This window comes from Balaenoptera physalus (genome assembly GCF_965194825.1).
Source record: "Balaenoptera physalus genome assembly, chromosome: 4".
NCBI lineage: Eukaryota > Metazoa > Chordata > Mammalia > Artiodactyla > Balaenopteridae > Balaenoptera > Balaenoptera physalus.
In genome coordinates this window covers 42660161-42673893 of record NC_138891.1, presented here as the reverse complement: position 1 = coordinate 42673893, position 13733 = coordinate 42660161, and the positions used below count along the sequence as shown (strand labels likewise).

Genomic DNA, 13733 nt, shown 5'->3' with positions numbered 1-13733 from the left:
TAGAGATCTTTGCTGCATAGTATTCCATTGTTTGGATATACCATCATTTATTCAACTAATCTTACATAGATGGGCATTTTAGGTAGTTCTCTATTTCTTTCTGAAAATTGATTTGTTTAAACTTTAGTGACAATTTTGGAAATTTTTATTTTCCAAGGGAATTATTTATTTCAACTAGGTTTTCAAATGTATTTGCATGAAGTTGTGCAGAGTGGTGTCTTAAATGTTTAACATTTTCTTCTCTTTCAATGTTTACATATCCCTTGTCATTTCTTGTTTTGTATATTTTCTCCCTTTTTTTCTTTTCACGATTAGGTTAGTTGGTGGTTTGTCTATTTAATTGTTTTTTCAATGAACAATTTAGATTATTTTTCCCAAAGATTTATTTATTTTTCCTATTGTAATAATTAATTTCTGCTTTCTAATCTTTATTATTTTCTTCTCCCTGTTTTCTTTTGGTTTATTTTACTCTTCTCTTGCTAGGTTTGGAATTGAAATTTTAGTTCATTTATTTTTCGATCTTCCATTTTTACTGATAATATTATTTTAGGCTATTGATTTTCCTCCTGTCGCTGCTTTAACTGTTAATTCTTCCTCTAACCCCTATATTTCCTATAAAGTAGACTTAGATCTGGAAGCCTGATTAGATTTTTATCCAAGAATACTTCACCAATGGTGTTGTGTGCTTCAAATTACATTTTACCACGAGGCACACATTACCAGCTGTTCTAGTTTTATTGTTGCTAAAGGTCTTCAGGTTCTGGTGGTGTAAGCCAATTTTCTCCACTTTAACGTTCCCTATCAACATTTTACCTAATATTTTTGGTAGCTAGATAGCCTTTATTTCATTAGAGGGTGCAAAATGGTGGAGGGCTATTCTATCACTGCTTCTTTATTCGTTAGCTGAAATTCATCTATAAAAAAGGACTCGTCCTCATTAATTATTTCATTTATATGGGAAAGGTAGGATCCTTGATGTTTTTCCCTTTATTCATCAATGTTTAGAGTAGTGACTTAGTAATCTAGCAACCTCCAATGGTAACCAGTGTGTTTTTAAAGCAGCATCATGAATTCAGATTTATATATATTTGATGTTTCAATCCATTGCAGTCATTATCCTGTTTTTACTTAACTTTTAAAATTTTACACTTGTATCTCTTTTCTCTTGCTGTGAAAATCTAAGTTTCTAATAGCATTAACACAACTATTTACTTGCTTGTTTTTTTTCCTACATCATGTCACTATTAGTGTTACAAAAAGAATGCAATATAAAATTTCTTTGTGGTTCTTTATTTCTTTAGACTATATGCCACTAAGGGTATCCTATATTTTTAAATAAGGAATTATTTTCTCTATGCTGCTATGGCATCAAATTGATATACGGTTAAGTTCATTTGTTTCCATTTGTGTTCAATTTTAGGGATTTGTTTTTTCCCATTTTTGAATCATATAAACATTTATATGGTTCCAAAGCCAAAAATGCACCCACAGAACTTTTTCTTCTATCCTTGCCCCTTCATCTTGCACCCTCTCTTCCAACCTAGGAAACCGTTCTCATTAGTTTTTGATGTGTCATTTCACTGTTACCTTTTGAAAAATATCACAAATATGTTTATGATTTATTTACCCACTGTTTCTCACACAAAACATAGCACAACATAAACACCGTCCTGCATCTTGCTTTATCTCATTTAACAATCGCCTAGTGATAGTTCCATACCAATATATAGAGGCCTCCCTCATTCCTTTTTATAGTTGCGTGGTTCTCCATTGCTTGGATGCCCCATAGTTTACTAGACCATTTCCCTATCACTGAACATTTGGGTTGTTTCCAGTTTTGTTTTTGTTTTGTTTTGTTTTTACTATAGTAAACAATGCCACCATAAGTAGCTTTATGCCTATTATAATAATTTTTATGTAATAACAATTTATGTTATGACATAAACATAAATTGCTATATGTCATAACAATTTCATATTTTTGCAAGTATGTCTCCAGGAGACTTTCCTGGAATGAGTGGATGTTGTGTCAAAGGGTAAATGCTCATGTAATTTTTCTAGACATTGCCAAACTCCTCACCATAGTGGTTATACTACATTTTTTTGCCTTGCCCCTAGCAATGAGAAGGCTTGTTTCCTCACAGCCTCACGTAGTCAAAGTTTTGGATTTCTGTCAATCTGATAGTTGAGAAATGGCATCTCAGTGCAGTGTTAATTAGCATTTCTTTGTTTTAATTTATTTTTTACTTTTTAAAATGTTTTTCATTGTAGTAAAATATACATAAGTTTTAACTTTTTAACCACTTTTAAGTGGACAGTTCAGTGGCATTAAGTATGTTCACATTGACTATCGCCACTGTCCATCTAGAGAACTTTCATCATCCTAAGCTGAAACTCTATACCAATTAAACAGTAACTCCTCACTCCTCCTTCCCCTCATCCCCTGGTAACCTGTGTTCTACCTTCTGTCTCTATGTATCTAAGTATTCTAGGTACCTCATGTTAAGTGGAATCTTACAATATTTGTATATTTGTGTCTGGCTTATTTCACTTAACAGTATATCCTCAAGGTTCATCCATGCTGCAGCATATATTAGAATTTCCCTCCTTTTTAAGGCTAAATAATATTCCATAGTACGTATATGTTCCATCTTGTTTATTTATTCATCCATTGATAGACACTGGGGTTGTTTCCATCTTTTGGCTATTGTGAATAATGCTGCTATGAATATTAGTTTACAAGCATCTGTTCAAATCCCTGCTTTCAATTCTTTTGTATATATACCCAGAAGTGGAATTGTTGGATCATATGGTAATTCTATGTTTAATTTTTTGAGGAACTGTCATATTTTTTTTCACAGCAGCTGCATGACTTTACATTGCCACCAACAACGCCCAAGGGATCCAATTTCTCCACATTTTTGTCAACACTTGTTTTCTGGTTTTTTTGATAATAACTATTCTAATGGGTCTGAAGTGGTATTTCATTGTGGATTTGATCTGCATTTCCCTCATTATTAGTGATGTTGAACATCTTTTCATGTGCTTATTGGTCATCTGTATATCTTCTTTGGAGAATTGTCTTTTCAAGTCCTTTGCCCATTTTTGAACTAGAGTTGTGTGTGTGCGTGTGTGTGTGTGTGTGTGTGTGTGTTGTTGACTTTTAGGAGTTCTTTATATATTCTGGATATTAATCCTTATCAGATATATGATTTGCAAATATTTTTTCTCATTCTGTGAACTGCCTTTTTACTCCGTTGATAGTGTCCTTTAGCATTCATAAGTTTTTAATTTTGATGAAGTCCAATTTGTCTTTTTTTTCTTTTGTTACTTACGCTGTTGGTACCATATCAAAGAAATTATTGCCAAATCTGATGTCATGAAGATTGTCCTCTGTTTTCATCTGAGTTTTTATAATTTTAGCTTTTATGTATAGGTCTTCAATCCATACCACGACACACAGCTTTTGGGATCTTCATTCCCCGACCAGGACTGAACTCGGGCCCTTGAAGTGAAAGCACAGAGTCCTAAACACTGGACCACCACTGAATTCCCAGTTTTGAGTTAATTTTTATATATGATGTTGGATGAGGGTCCAACTTCATTATTTTGGAAATGGATATCCAGTTTTCCCAGCACCATTTGTTGAAAAAGTCCTTTCACCATGAATGGTATTGGCACCCTCGTTGAAAATCATCTGACCATATATATGAGGGGTTATTTCTAGGCTCTCTATTCTATTCCATTGGTCTATATGTTTGTCCTTATGCCAGTTCCACAGTGTTTTAAATACTGTAACTTTGTAATAAGTTTTGAAATCAGGAAGTGTGAGACCTACAACATTTTTCTTCTTTTTCAAGATTGTTTTTGTTATTTGGGGTCCCATGAGAGTCCACATGTATTTTAAGATGTATTTTTCTGCAAAAAATGTTAGGATTCTGATAGGGATTGCATTCAATCTGTAGATCACTTTGGGTGGTACTGAAATCTTAACAATATTAAATCTTTCATTCCATGAACACATGATGTTTTTTGCATTTATTTGTGTCTTCTTTCCTTTCTCTGTGCGATGTTTTATAGTTTTCAGTATACAAGTCTTTCACTTACTTGGTTAAGTTAATTCCCAAGTATCTTTATTCTTTTTGATGCTATTATAAATTGAATTGTTTTCTTAATTTCCTTTTCAGATTGTTCATTGTAAAATATTTCTCTTTCGATGGGCAGGCTGAGCACCTTTTCGTGTGTTTAAAGGCCATTTGTATTTCTTTTTCTGTGGAACTGTCTGTTCATATTTTTTACTCATTTTTCTATTGCACTGTTGGCATTTTTCTCTCAATTTTTAGGAGCTCTTTATATATTATTAATATTAGCCTTCTGGGTCGAGGTTTAAGTCACAGAGGTATATGTATTTGTCAAAAATCAGTGAATGTACAATTAAGATTTGTGTATTTCATTCTATTTAAATTTTATATCAGAAGAAACACCTTAAACAAATACTGAATTCTGGTTAATAATATACATGTATCAATATACCGGTTTGCAATTTATTTTGAAATGCAACAAAAAATAATATAGATTGACGGATGGATAGAGATAAATTACATACATGATAAAGCAAGTATCAATACAGTAAAATGTTGATGGTAGGATCTAGAGGGTGCATGTTCTCTACAAAATTTTTTCAAATTTGCTACATGTTTGAAAATGTTCATAATGAAATATTGGGGAAAATATTAGCCCTCTAATGACAGACATTACAAATATTTTCTCCAAGTTGTCAGGATTTTTTACTTGCTTATAGTTTTTCCTCATGAAAAGTGTTCTTTTATAAGCTTATGTATAAATGCATTTATGAATCTTTTATTGCTTCTTCATTTTGAGTCATATTTTGTGGGGTTTTCCCTTTCTTATGTTATATAGCAATTCATTCACACTTTCTTCTACTACTTGGATTATTTTCTTTGTGTGTCTGTGCGTATTTCAGTTAAGTGATTATTTTTTAAGAAATAAATCACTGTAGCTTCAGTGAAGTGCCCTGTGCCACCCTAGTCTCTGTCCCCTTACCCCTCACTAGAGGTAATCAGTCCTGTGCTTTGGTTATATATGTTTACTATATATGACATATATACTTATAATGCATATATAAATTTATAATACATATATATATTTACAAACAATAATATCATTATGTTTTTCACATTTGTAAAACATATTCATAAATAACATCTTTCTGGAACTTGCTCTCTTTGATCAACATTATATTTTTGAAATTTATCCAAGCTGAGAGGTATAGCTCTAATCGATCCATTTTAACTATTACATGAAATTCTTCCTAAAACATGCTGCTTTTATTTATCAATCCTCCCATTTGTGCATATTAGTTTGTTTCAGATGCCTCTCAGTTAAAAGAAAGCTGTCATAAACATTGTTGTACACACCTTCTTGTGCACATGTGCATGTTTCTCCAGGGAAGACATCTAAGAGTGGAACCGCTGGTTTACAGGATATGCACATCTTCAATTTTATTAGATAAGTGATTTATACAATCATCAGCAGTGATTACTACCTGACAACTTAATATTATTGGACTTTAAAATTTTTGGCAATGAGTAGGTATAAAACTGTATCTCACTGTGGCTTTATTTTGCATTTCCTTGATTCCTATGAAAATGTGCATCTTTTCAGATATTTACTGGCCATGCAGATTTCCTCTTCTGTAAATTGCTTCTTCATACCCTTTGTGAATTTTTCTACTGCCCATTTGCATAAGCATGGGAACTGTGTAGTCACACAGGGCCCTGCACTTAGAAGGGTCTTGTGCTTTGTTTAATGCTCTGCTGGTGCTGTTTTGAAATTCTTAATAATTTCTTACAAGGGGCCCTGCATTTTCATTTTGCACTGGGCTCCACAAATTGTGCAGCTGGTCCTTAGGCTGAGCCATGTTTGAACTGAGTTTTGACAGACAAAAAGGGATTCATATAGATCTGCATTGTTCAATATGGCGGCCACTTAGCCTTATTGTTCAGTATAGCGGCTACATTAATTTAAATTAAGTAAAATTAAAAATTCAGTTCCTCAGTCTCATGAGCTTTGTAACCCTTTAGACTGTGCCCTGTGGGGAACCACTGACCATTTAAAACCAGAAGTGCATGGAAAGATCTGGGTTTGAGGAAGACAGCCCTCATGGTAATGTGAAGGACTAGATAGGCAACTCAGAAGTCAGGGGAGCAGACAGAAAGCTCTGACACAAACCCAAGTGAGAAGTGAGGCTTTTGGGGGAGCGGAGGATCAGAAGGTCAGGGTCTCAGAGAGAGAAAGTCCACAGGGTCTTGGTGACTGTCTGGACATGTGGAGTAATGGAGAGGGAAGAATTGAGGGTCAGACTTGGGCGACTGATAAATGGGGCTGCTTTAACCAAATCCAGAATCCAGAAGAATAAACAGATTTTATGGGAAGGTACTGAAGTTGGCTTGGACACATTCTTGAGGTATTCTGGGACAGTTGTTCACCAGTCTCCCTACCTTCTAAATGAAGGTAGTGGTAGCATCTGTCCCACAGGACTGATGTATTAATAATCAACTGATACAGATATGTGAATACACTTTGTTAATGTTTAAGTGCCATATACATGTTATCTAGCGTCAGTCCTGTATGTATCTGAGGTCTGATGGAAGGAAGAAGCAGCGGAGGGACTGAAATACTGTCTGCGTTTGCACAAAAGGAGCACCATCCATCTAGTTCAGTGAGACAGGAGATGCTGGAGGAAAATGCTGAAGAGAATGAAAAATGTGGATAGTCAAGTAAGAAATACAGGATAACAAATCATCAATTAGAAATACACCCTAGCTGCTTCTAAACATAATAAATTGTCAAAGCTTTCCATCAAGTGGAAGAAGACGGAGTTACAATGAGATCTGGGAGAAAACACATATTAAAAAATTCAACTAAGCAATTAGTAGCAGCATTTACTGTAGATTAGAAACCCTCTCCAGAATTACTTCTGCCTTGGAACATACACAGCATATATTCCAAACCGCTGTTACTTTTTTGTTTTTTTCACTTGATAGCATATATTTATTGGATTTGTTTTTCTCCCCTTAACCTCACTCTTAATGGGTTTGGATTTTTAACATTCTCCCCTCCTCCACTTATTAATTTTTTTTATTGGAGTATAATTGCTCCACAATGTTGTGTTAGTTTCTGCCGCACAGCGAAGTGAATCAGTCATACGCATACACATCCCCTCCCTCTTGGACCTCCCCGCCTGCACCCCCATCCCACCCAACTAGGCCATCACAGAGCAACAAGCTGAGCTCCCTGTGCTGCTACGTTTTGATTTTCATCTGCAGACACATTTAAAGTTAAAATGTAATATGTCCTTAAAGCTGATTGCTAGTTCAAACTTGTCATTAAGCATACTGCTTCCTAACGTTTGATTATATGTTTGGAAAACTGCTAGGAAGTTTAACTATCTGATTGATTAGACAGTATTTGGGTGTGAAACGTAACTCTTTGATGCATGCTGTTCTACCAGAATTTGGAGGTAATGTGCAAGATTCTTAAATTAGTTTTGCTCTTGTGAAGTAAGCAAATAACCTGATGTTAAACCTCAGTTAGGCTATTTAATTAAATTCCGTACCTATCTATTGAAGATATATCACAGCAAGGCAGCGTGGTAGGGCATGGTCCTTCCTTCAAGGAGCTGATATCTCTTAGCAGAGACACCTATAAACTAGTACTGAGGGAAATGAGTGAGTGCTCACAGAATTCGAAACAGTCTGGGGTGATATGGTCAAAAGGGAGAGTAAGAACAGTAGCTGCCATCAGAGATCATAAATCCATAGTTTTTGAAGTTATCTGAATAAGGCTCTGAGAGCCAATCTAATATCAAGGTCAGCATCAGCCCTCCATCTCCCTGGGTGATGCAGACAGCAGAAATCCTCCGCTTAGTTAAGCTGGCTGTGGCCAGGATATCGGCAGCTCCTCCCACTGACAGGGAGTCTGGTTGCCCATCCCTTCAATCTGGGTTGGCCTCGTGGTCTCCTCTGATCCACAGAATGTGGCATATGTGACCCTGTGTGATTCCCCAGCTATGCCTTAACAAGTCTGACAGCTTCCACCTCCACTGTCTTGGGTGCTGCCCTCAGACTGACAATGGAGCCCCTGGAGGACGAGAAGCCCTGAAGATTCTCCAGAAGGAGAATCATGGCCTTCAGTGGACAGCATCGCCAAGTGCCAGACATGTAACTGAGGTCACCTTTGACCTTCAGCTTAGCTGACTTTCCAGTTCAGAGGTTGGCAAACCACAGCCTGCGGACCAAATCTGGCCCTCAGCCTGTTTCTTTGTAGGGCCCTTGAGCTAAGAATAGCTTTTGCTTTTTAAAGGTTTGTTAAAAAAAAAAAAAAAAAAAAAATCAATAAATAACAAAGAAGAATATGCGACAGACACAAAACCTAAAACTATGCACGATCTACCACCCCTTACAGAAACTTTTACCAGCCCCTGTTATAGGTGAATATAACTGTGTGAGTAAACCCACATGAAACCACAGAGGAGTCACCCAACCAACCCTCAGAATCATGAGAAATATTAAATGGATATTTTTAATATATGAGATGCAATAGATAACTGAATCACAAGCTGAATAAATGCTACACAAGGAACAAGGAAACTGCCTCAAAGGAAATAAGCTCTTGAAGGTTTTGGACCTTTTCTTCTCAATCATTTCACTTGAGAGGATTTCTTCCCCCTAGTCTGCTGTCCATGGCTCTGTTTTGCATCCTAGAGAGGTTTTGCCATCTATGAGTACATATATCCACTCATTATTCATGGGACATTCAAAACATTTTAAAAACAGGTATTGGAATATAACTTTTCAAAATAAAAATACAGAATTTGTAAGATATACTATCAGTGTCCTAAAGCATCCTTCCAAATACAGAGGTCTATTTTTTCCCATATATTATTCTATTTGCAATGGAGCCTTCCTAGTTTTGTTACCAACGGATTTCCTTTACTTAGTGAGGTGAACTGTCAGCCAAGGTGAGGTGAAGCATGGTTGTGATAAAGGCATCAGCAGGTAGCAATCACTTTACCCTTTGCAAAGGGCACAGCTACCTGCCAGGGCTGGAGCCAGAAAAAGAATCACAAGCAGGGATTCAGATCTGGATATTTACACAGTGTCAAAGAAGTCCAGTGCCTAGACTTACACTGTTACTATCCAAAAATAGTTTTGTTGTACACCCATTTTAACTCCTATTTCCACCTCTATTATTTTCAGAGAACCTCCAAATTACCATAAATAATTTTAAAATGTACATTTCATGCCCCTATTCTTTCTCCTTCCTGTAGGGGAAAAAAAAAAAACAAAAAAACAACGCATTTTTAAGGGAGAAGCAGTTGAACCAAGAAATCTGTAAACAAAATGAAATGGGGCGGTACTTCCCAGGTGGCGCAGTGGTTAAGAATCCGCCTGCCAATGCAGGGAACAAAGGTTCGAGCCCTGGTCCGGGAAGGTCCCACATGCCGCAGAGCAACTAAGCCCGTGCGCCACAACTACTGAGCCTGCGCTCTAGAGCCCACGAGCCACAACTACTGAGCCCACGCGTCTAGAGCCCATGCTCCACAACAAGAGAAGCCACCGCAATGAGAAGCCCACACACCGCAACGAAGAGTAGCCCCCACTTGACGCAACTAGAGAAAGCCCGTGCATAGCAACAAAGACCCAACGCAGCCAAACTTAAATAATTAATTAATTAATTTTTTTAAAAAAGGAATGGGGGCCCATATTTATAGTCTTGATGTAAATCTGTAGATCACAATTGGGGATGGGTGATTATGACGAGGCTTGAAGTTAAATAGATGATCCAGACCCACCTGATTTTGAGCAAAGCACCACTACGATCAATACTACACATCTAAGTTTGCATTTGGCCTAGAGCAGTGTGGTAGCTCCTTTCCAAATATGTTCCCTCTCCACTCCACAGTGAGCCTCATCTCCTGGTGTTCATGCCTTGTCTGATCCCCTCCCCTTGAATCTTGAACAGTCCTATGCTTGCTATTGACCAATAAAATGTCACAAAAATGATGCAACATAACTTTCAAGTCTAGCTTCTGCCTTGCAGCTTTTGCCTTGGACTTTTAGAAAGCTGACTCTGATGAAATTCAGATCAACTGGCAGAGGCATGAGCAGACACTAATTTGCTGATGCAAACAAAAACCATTGATATGATCCACTGACTCTGACTCACTAAAAATTGTAAAAGTGGAGATACAGGCTCTGTTTAGAACCCTACATCTGTCTGTGGAATAGAAGATGCCCTTTGAGAGTTCTCTTGTGGGAGTTGAAGTGGTCACTGTTATACAGAGTAAACTTGACGTAGATCTCATCCAGTGGAGCTTATAAGCTTAAATGGATGAGCTCACACCCACAGGTGTTTGATATGAGCCAGAGACCAGGTGATCACAGACCGAGTTTACACACAGCATTACAAATTCTTGATTTGTTTCTGTTGTTAGAATGGAACTGGGAGTTTAGTTCAGGTATGCCCAGTTAAATATAGGAAACTCCTCCTGGATTTTATCAAGCCTTCTTAAAACATACATCACAAGTCCTTGTAGAAAGTATCACTGCTTTTACCAGAATTATCCACAGGAACCCTAAAGTGGTCCAAACTCCACAGAGTCCAGAGTTTTACTGTTCTTTGAATGAAGCTAGTACCTAATTCAATGAAGCACCTAACACTAGGTACCAGAATGAGCCAGATGATTACTCTATCCACCTAGATGAATGGATTTGTAACCCATGTCCTCCTTGCAGGGATCTAAGACTTTCTCCTCCAAACAGATCCAAAGTCTCCACCCCACAGATTACCTATTAACCACAAAAGAGAAAATGGAGTTTAACAGAGAAATCTGGAGAACACTTCAGATTTCAGTGACCATTGATACTGGGACAACCTAATATTATGCATATAAAAATAACAGGGGTCTAATATTTATTATTATGTTCTTGCTGATGGAAAACAATAAGAGCACCTCATAAAGTGTGCCATCTTAGAAGGATTCTTGCCATCTAATCAGACCTCTCAACATTCCTTTGAGCTTACAGGAAATATGGGATCTAGAGAAAAAAATTCAATGACATCAGGAGGAAAACAAGGTCAGACAAATTGTGAAAGTAGAACCCTCTGCCAAATAACTGGCCTAGACTCTTCAAAAAGTTAATACCACAAAAACAAAACAGGTGGAGGATTGCTCCGCATTAAAAGAGACAACCATAACAACAAATACAATGCATGAATCTTCACAGGACTCTCTTTCTTTTTTCTTTTTTTCTTTTGACTAGCAGCAGTCTTTAATGTAAATGTCAGGCAGAGATCCACACAAATTTGAAAAAAAGTCTTTAACTTGAAAGAGCTTAAAACAATAAAAAAAAGATTAAATAGACAATTCAGGAAACAGAGGAAACTCAAAAGAGAAAGTCCTGAAATTTGTCTTATTAATCCATTTGGTAAGAGAAGATATTGCATCCCTTAAATAAGAACTGGACGCCATGGGACTATCTTTCTACAAAACCAATATATGACTTTTTTTGCTAACTGGAGAAATTTGCATATGGGCTGGATATTAGGTGATGTCAAATTATTAAGTTTCTTAGATGTAATTTAGTTTCTTATGTGGTTGCATAGGAGAATGTCTTTGTCTTTACTTAGGCGAGAGAGAAAGAAAGCAGTTACCGCAAAATGTTGAGTTATTCATTCTCGGAGGAATGTACATGGTTGTTCACTTAACTATTCTTTCGACTTTTCACACCGTGATGCCGCAGCCGACCTGTTCACTGTGCCACAGACAAGCGGCCAGAATGGGGAACTGTTTTCGGATGGCACTGTGTCAGGGTTGCCGAGAGAGGAGAGTAAATACTATCTCTGAATTAATTCAACAACCTCCACCCAGAGGCCGGTACAACCGGAGCCCATACAGCACACTCAGCTCCCGCGCCTCAAAGCGTCTCCATTCCTCCCAAGAAGCAACAGTTAGTGACAACTCGGGGTGGGACAGACCTTTGAATTCTCCAGACCAAAGGAGAGTTTCGAGAGGCATTTCTCGAGAGCATGCGACTCCCGGGACTCCTGTTCACACCCCAGACCATTGTAACCCCGACTATCCCCAACCTTCTTTTTCTATTGATTCTACAAGGAGAACGCGCATTTCTTCTGCGAGAGCAAAGAACTTCCCAAGGTGTCTTCTTCCCTTCATAGCTCTGTGCGGATTTTAAAAGGTAAATCCCTCCCGGACTGCCTCGAGGCCGAGCACTTACGCAACTTGAAAACAGGGCAAGCCGGGCAAAGAGAAGCAAGTCTTAAACAGAAATCCTTCCCGGGGTCAGCCCATCGACTAACCGCTGCCAGGCTCAAATGTAAAATGCCTACCTAGCACCGCGGTGCATGGAATGCAAGGTGACGCCGAGAATCCAGAGTTCGCGCCCGGATCAGCGCGGAGGCCTTGGGGCCGCGCGACGCCGCCCTCCTGGGGGCTCAGGGCCCGCGCGTGCGTGCGTGCGAGCGAGAGGACGAGTAAGGAGCTCCGGGCCCGGCGCGTGGTCTGCGCGCGCCCGGCCGCGCGTGCGGCTGCGGGAAGGCTGCGTGTGCGCGCGGGGCGGGAGCTTCGGCCATCCGCCCACGTCGGAGCACGGTACGCGCCGCGCGGGAGGTGAGTGTGGTCAGGGGTGGGTGCTGGGGCGGCGCGGAGCCCTCGGAGGCCCCCGGCCTGGGTGGCGGGCGTGGCGCTGGGACCTGCTCCGCTCGCGACGCGCCCTCCTCCGGGACACCGAGGCCCGGGCGGCTGGGCCGGGAGGCGGGCAGGGCGGCGCCGCCCACTCCTCTGGCCCTCTCCCGGGCGCGGCCGGGGTTGAGCCGCGAGCGGCCGCGCCCAGGGGCTTGGGCCTCCGCAACTATCCGCTCCCCCACCGGGTGAGCGCGGGAGGTGGGGCCGCGGGCGACACCGAGGAGCGCCGGGGTGCGTGGTAGGGCCAGGCCGAGGCTGCGAGGAGCACGCTGTCCGCCCTGCTCTATCCCAGCGCGCAGCCCACCTCCTTCCCGTCGCCTCGGGGAGCAGCACGAAGCAAGTTGGCCGGGTCGGCGGGGGAGCGGACGGGGACGGTGATTCGGTGTCGGATTCCCCAGGCAGGCCTGGAGTGAAGCATTGACGAGGAGTTAGGGAAGGGCCCAGTAGCCGAACTGTGGGAGGCTTGTTCCTCCGGGGGAGGGGTTGGGAGGAATATGGACCTAAGGAGGAGAATGGGCGAATTGGGCAGAGAGAGGAGGACACCCGAAGAGGCTAGGGCTACATGATTTTTAAAAGGGGTCTTAGCAAGCATACAGGCATTTTAAAGGAAATCTTTTAAGGTGCAGTGGAGCCTCACTTTTCAAGCAATAGGGAATGATGCCAGCACAAGCACGAGTGGCATTCCGTGTTCCTTCTCTCTCTTCCAGTGTTCTAGGAAGGAGAATGTGCAAAGCAGAGATGGTTTTCTTTCCTTCATGTGTTTTGCACATAGTACCAGCGTTTAGGAGGTGACTGCTTTGTCAGGTAAACCTATCAGTAAGGAACAATTACCAAACCATGTCTTTTTTTCTGTTTTCAGAGGTAAGGAAGATTTGAGTTTGCAGTCTTCAACTGGGAACAGCTTTGTGTTTTAGCTTTCCCCAGGCGGCTTAGACAGAGGTAGGGAG

At 40.0% G+C, this 13733-nt stretch overlaps 2 protein-coding genes across 24 annotated transcripts in view; one reads left to right on the top strand and one right to left on the bottom strand.

The window, feature by feature from the left end:
• Window positions 1-12544, bottom strand: part of NMD3 (NMD3 ribosome export adaptor) — a 138324-nt gene extending 125780 nt beyond the window's left edge. Inside the window, exon 1 of the mRNA XM_082458413.1 lies at window positions 12432-12544. Within this exon, the coding sequence (XP_082314539.1) occupies window positions 12432-12448 (17 nt within the window). The 5' untranslated portion in view covers window positions 12449-12544. The remainder of the gene's footprint in view (window positions 1-12431) is intronic.
• Window positions 12545-12558: 14 nt separating this feature from the next.
• Window positions 12559-13733, top strand: part of B3GALNT1 (beta-1,3-N-acetylgalactosaminyltransferase 1 (Globoside blood group)) — a 34321-nt gene continuing 33146 nt past the window's right edge. For 7 of the 23 annotated variants that reach the window (XM_082458440.1, XM_082458447.1, XM_082458436.1 and 4 more), the window contains exons 1-2: window positions 12573-12711; window positions 13646-13725. The gene's annotated coding sequence lies outside the window, so the exon portion shown is untranslated. Of the gene's footprint in view, window positions 12712-12835; window positions 13123-13645; window positions 13726-13733 lie in introns of those variants that run through there. The other 16 variants (XM_082458434.1, XM_082458444.1, XM_082458432.1 and 13 more) reach the window with 6 other exon arrangements.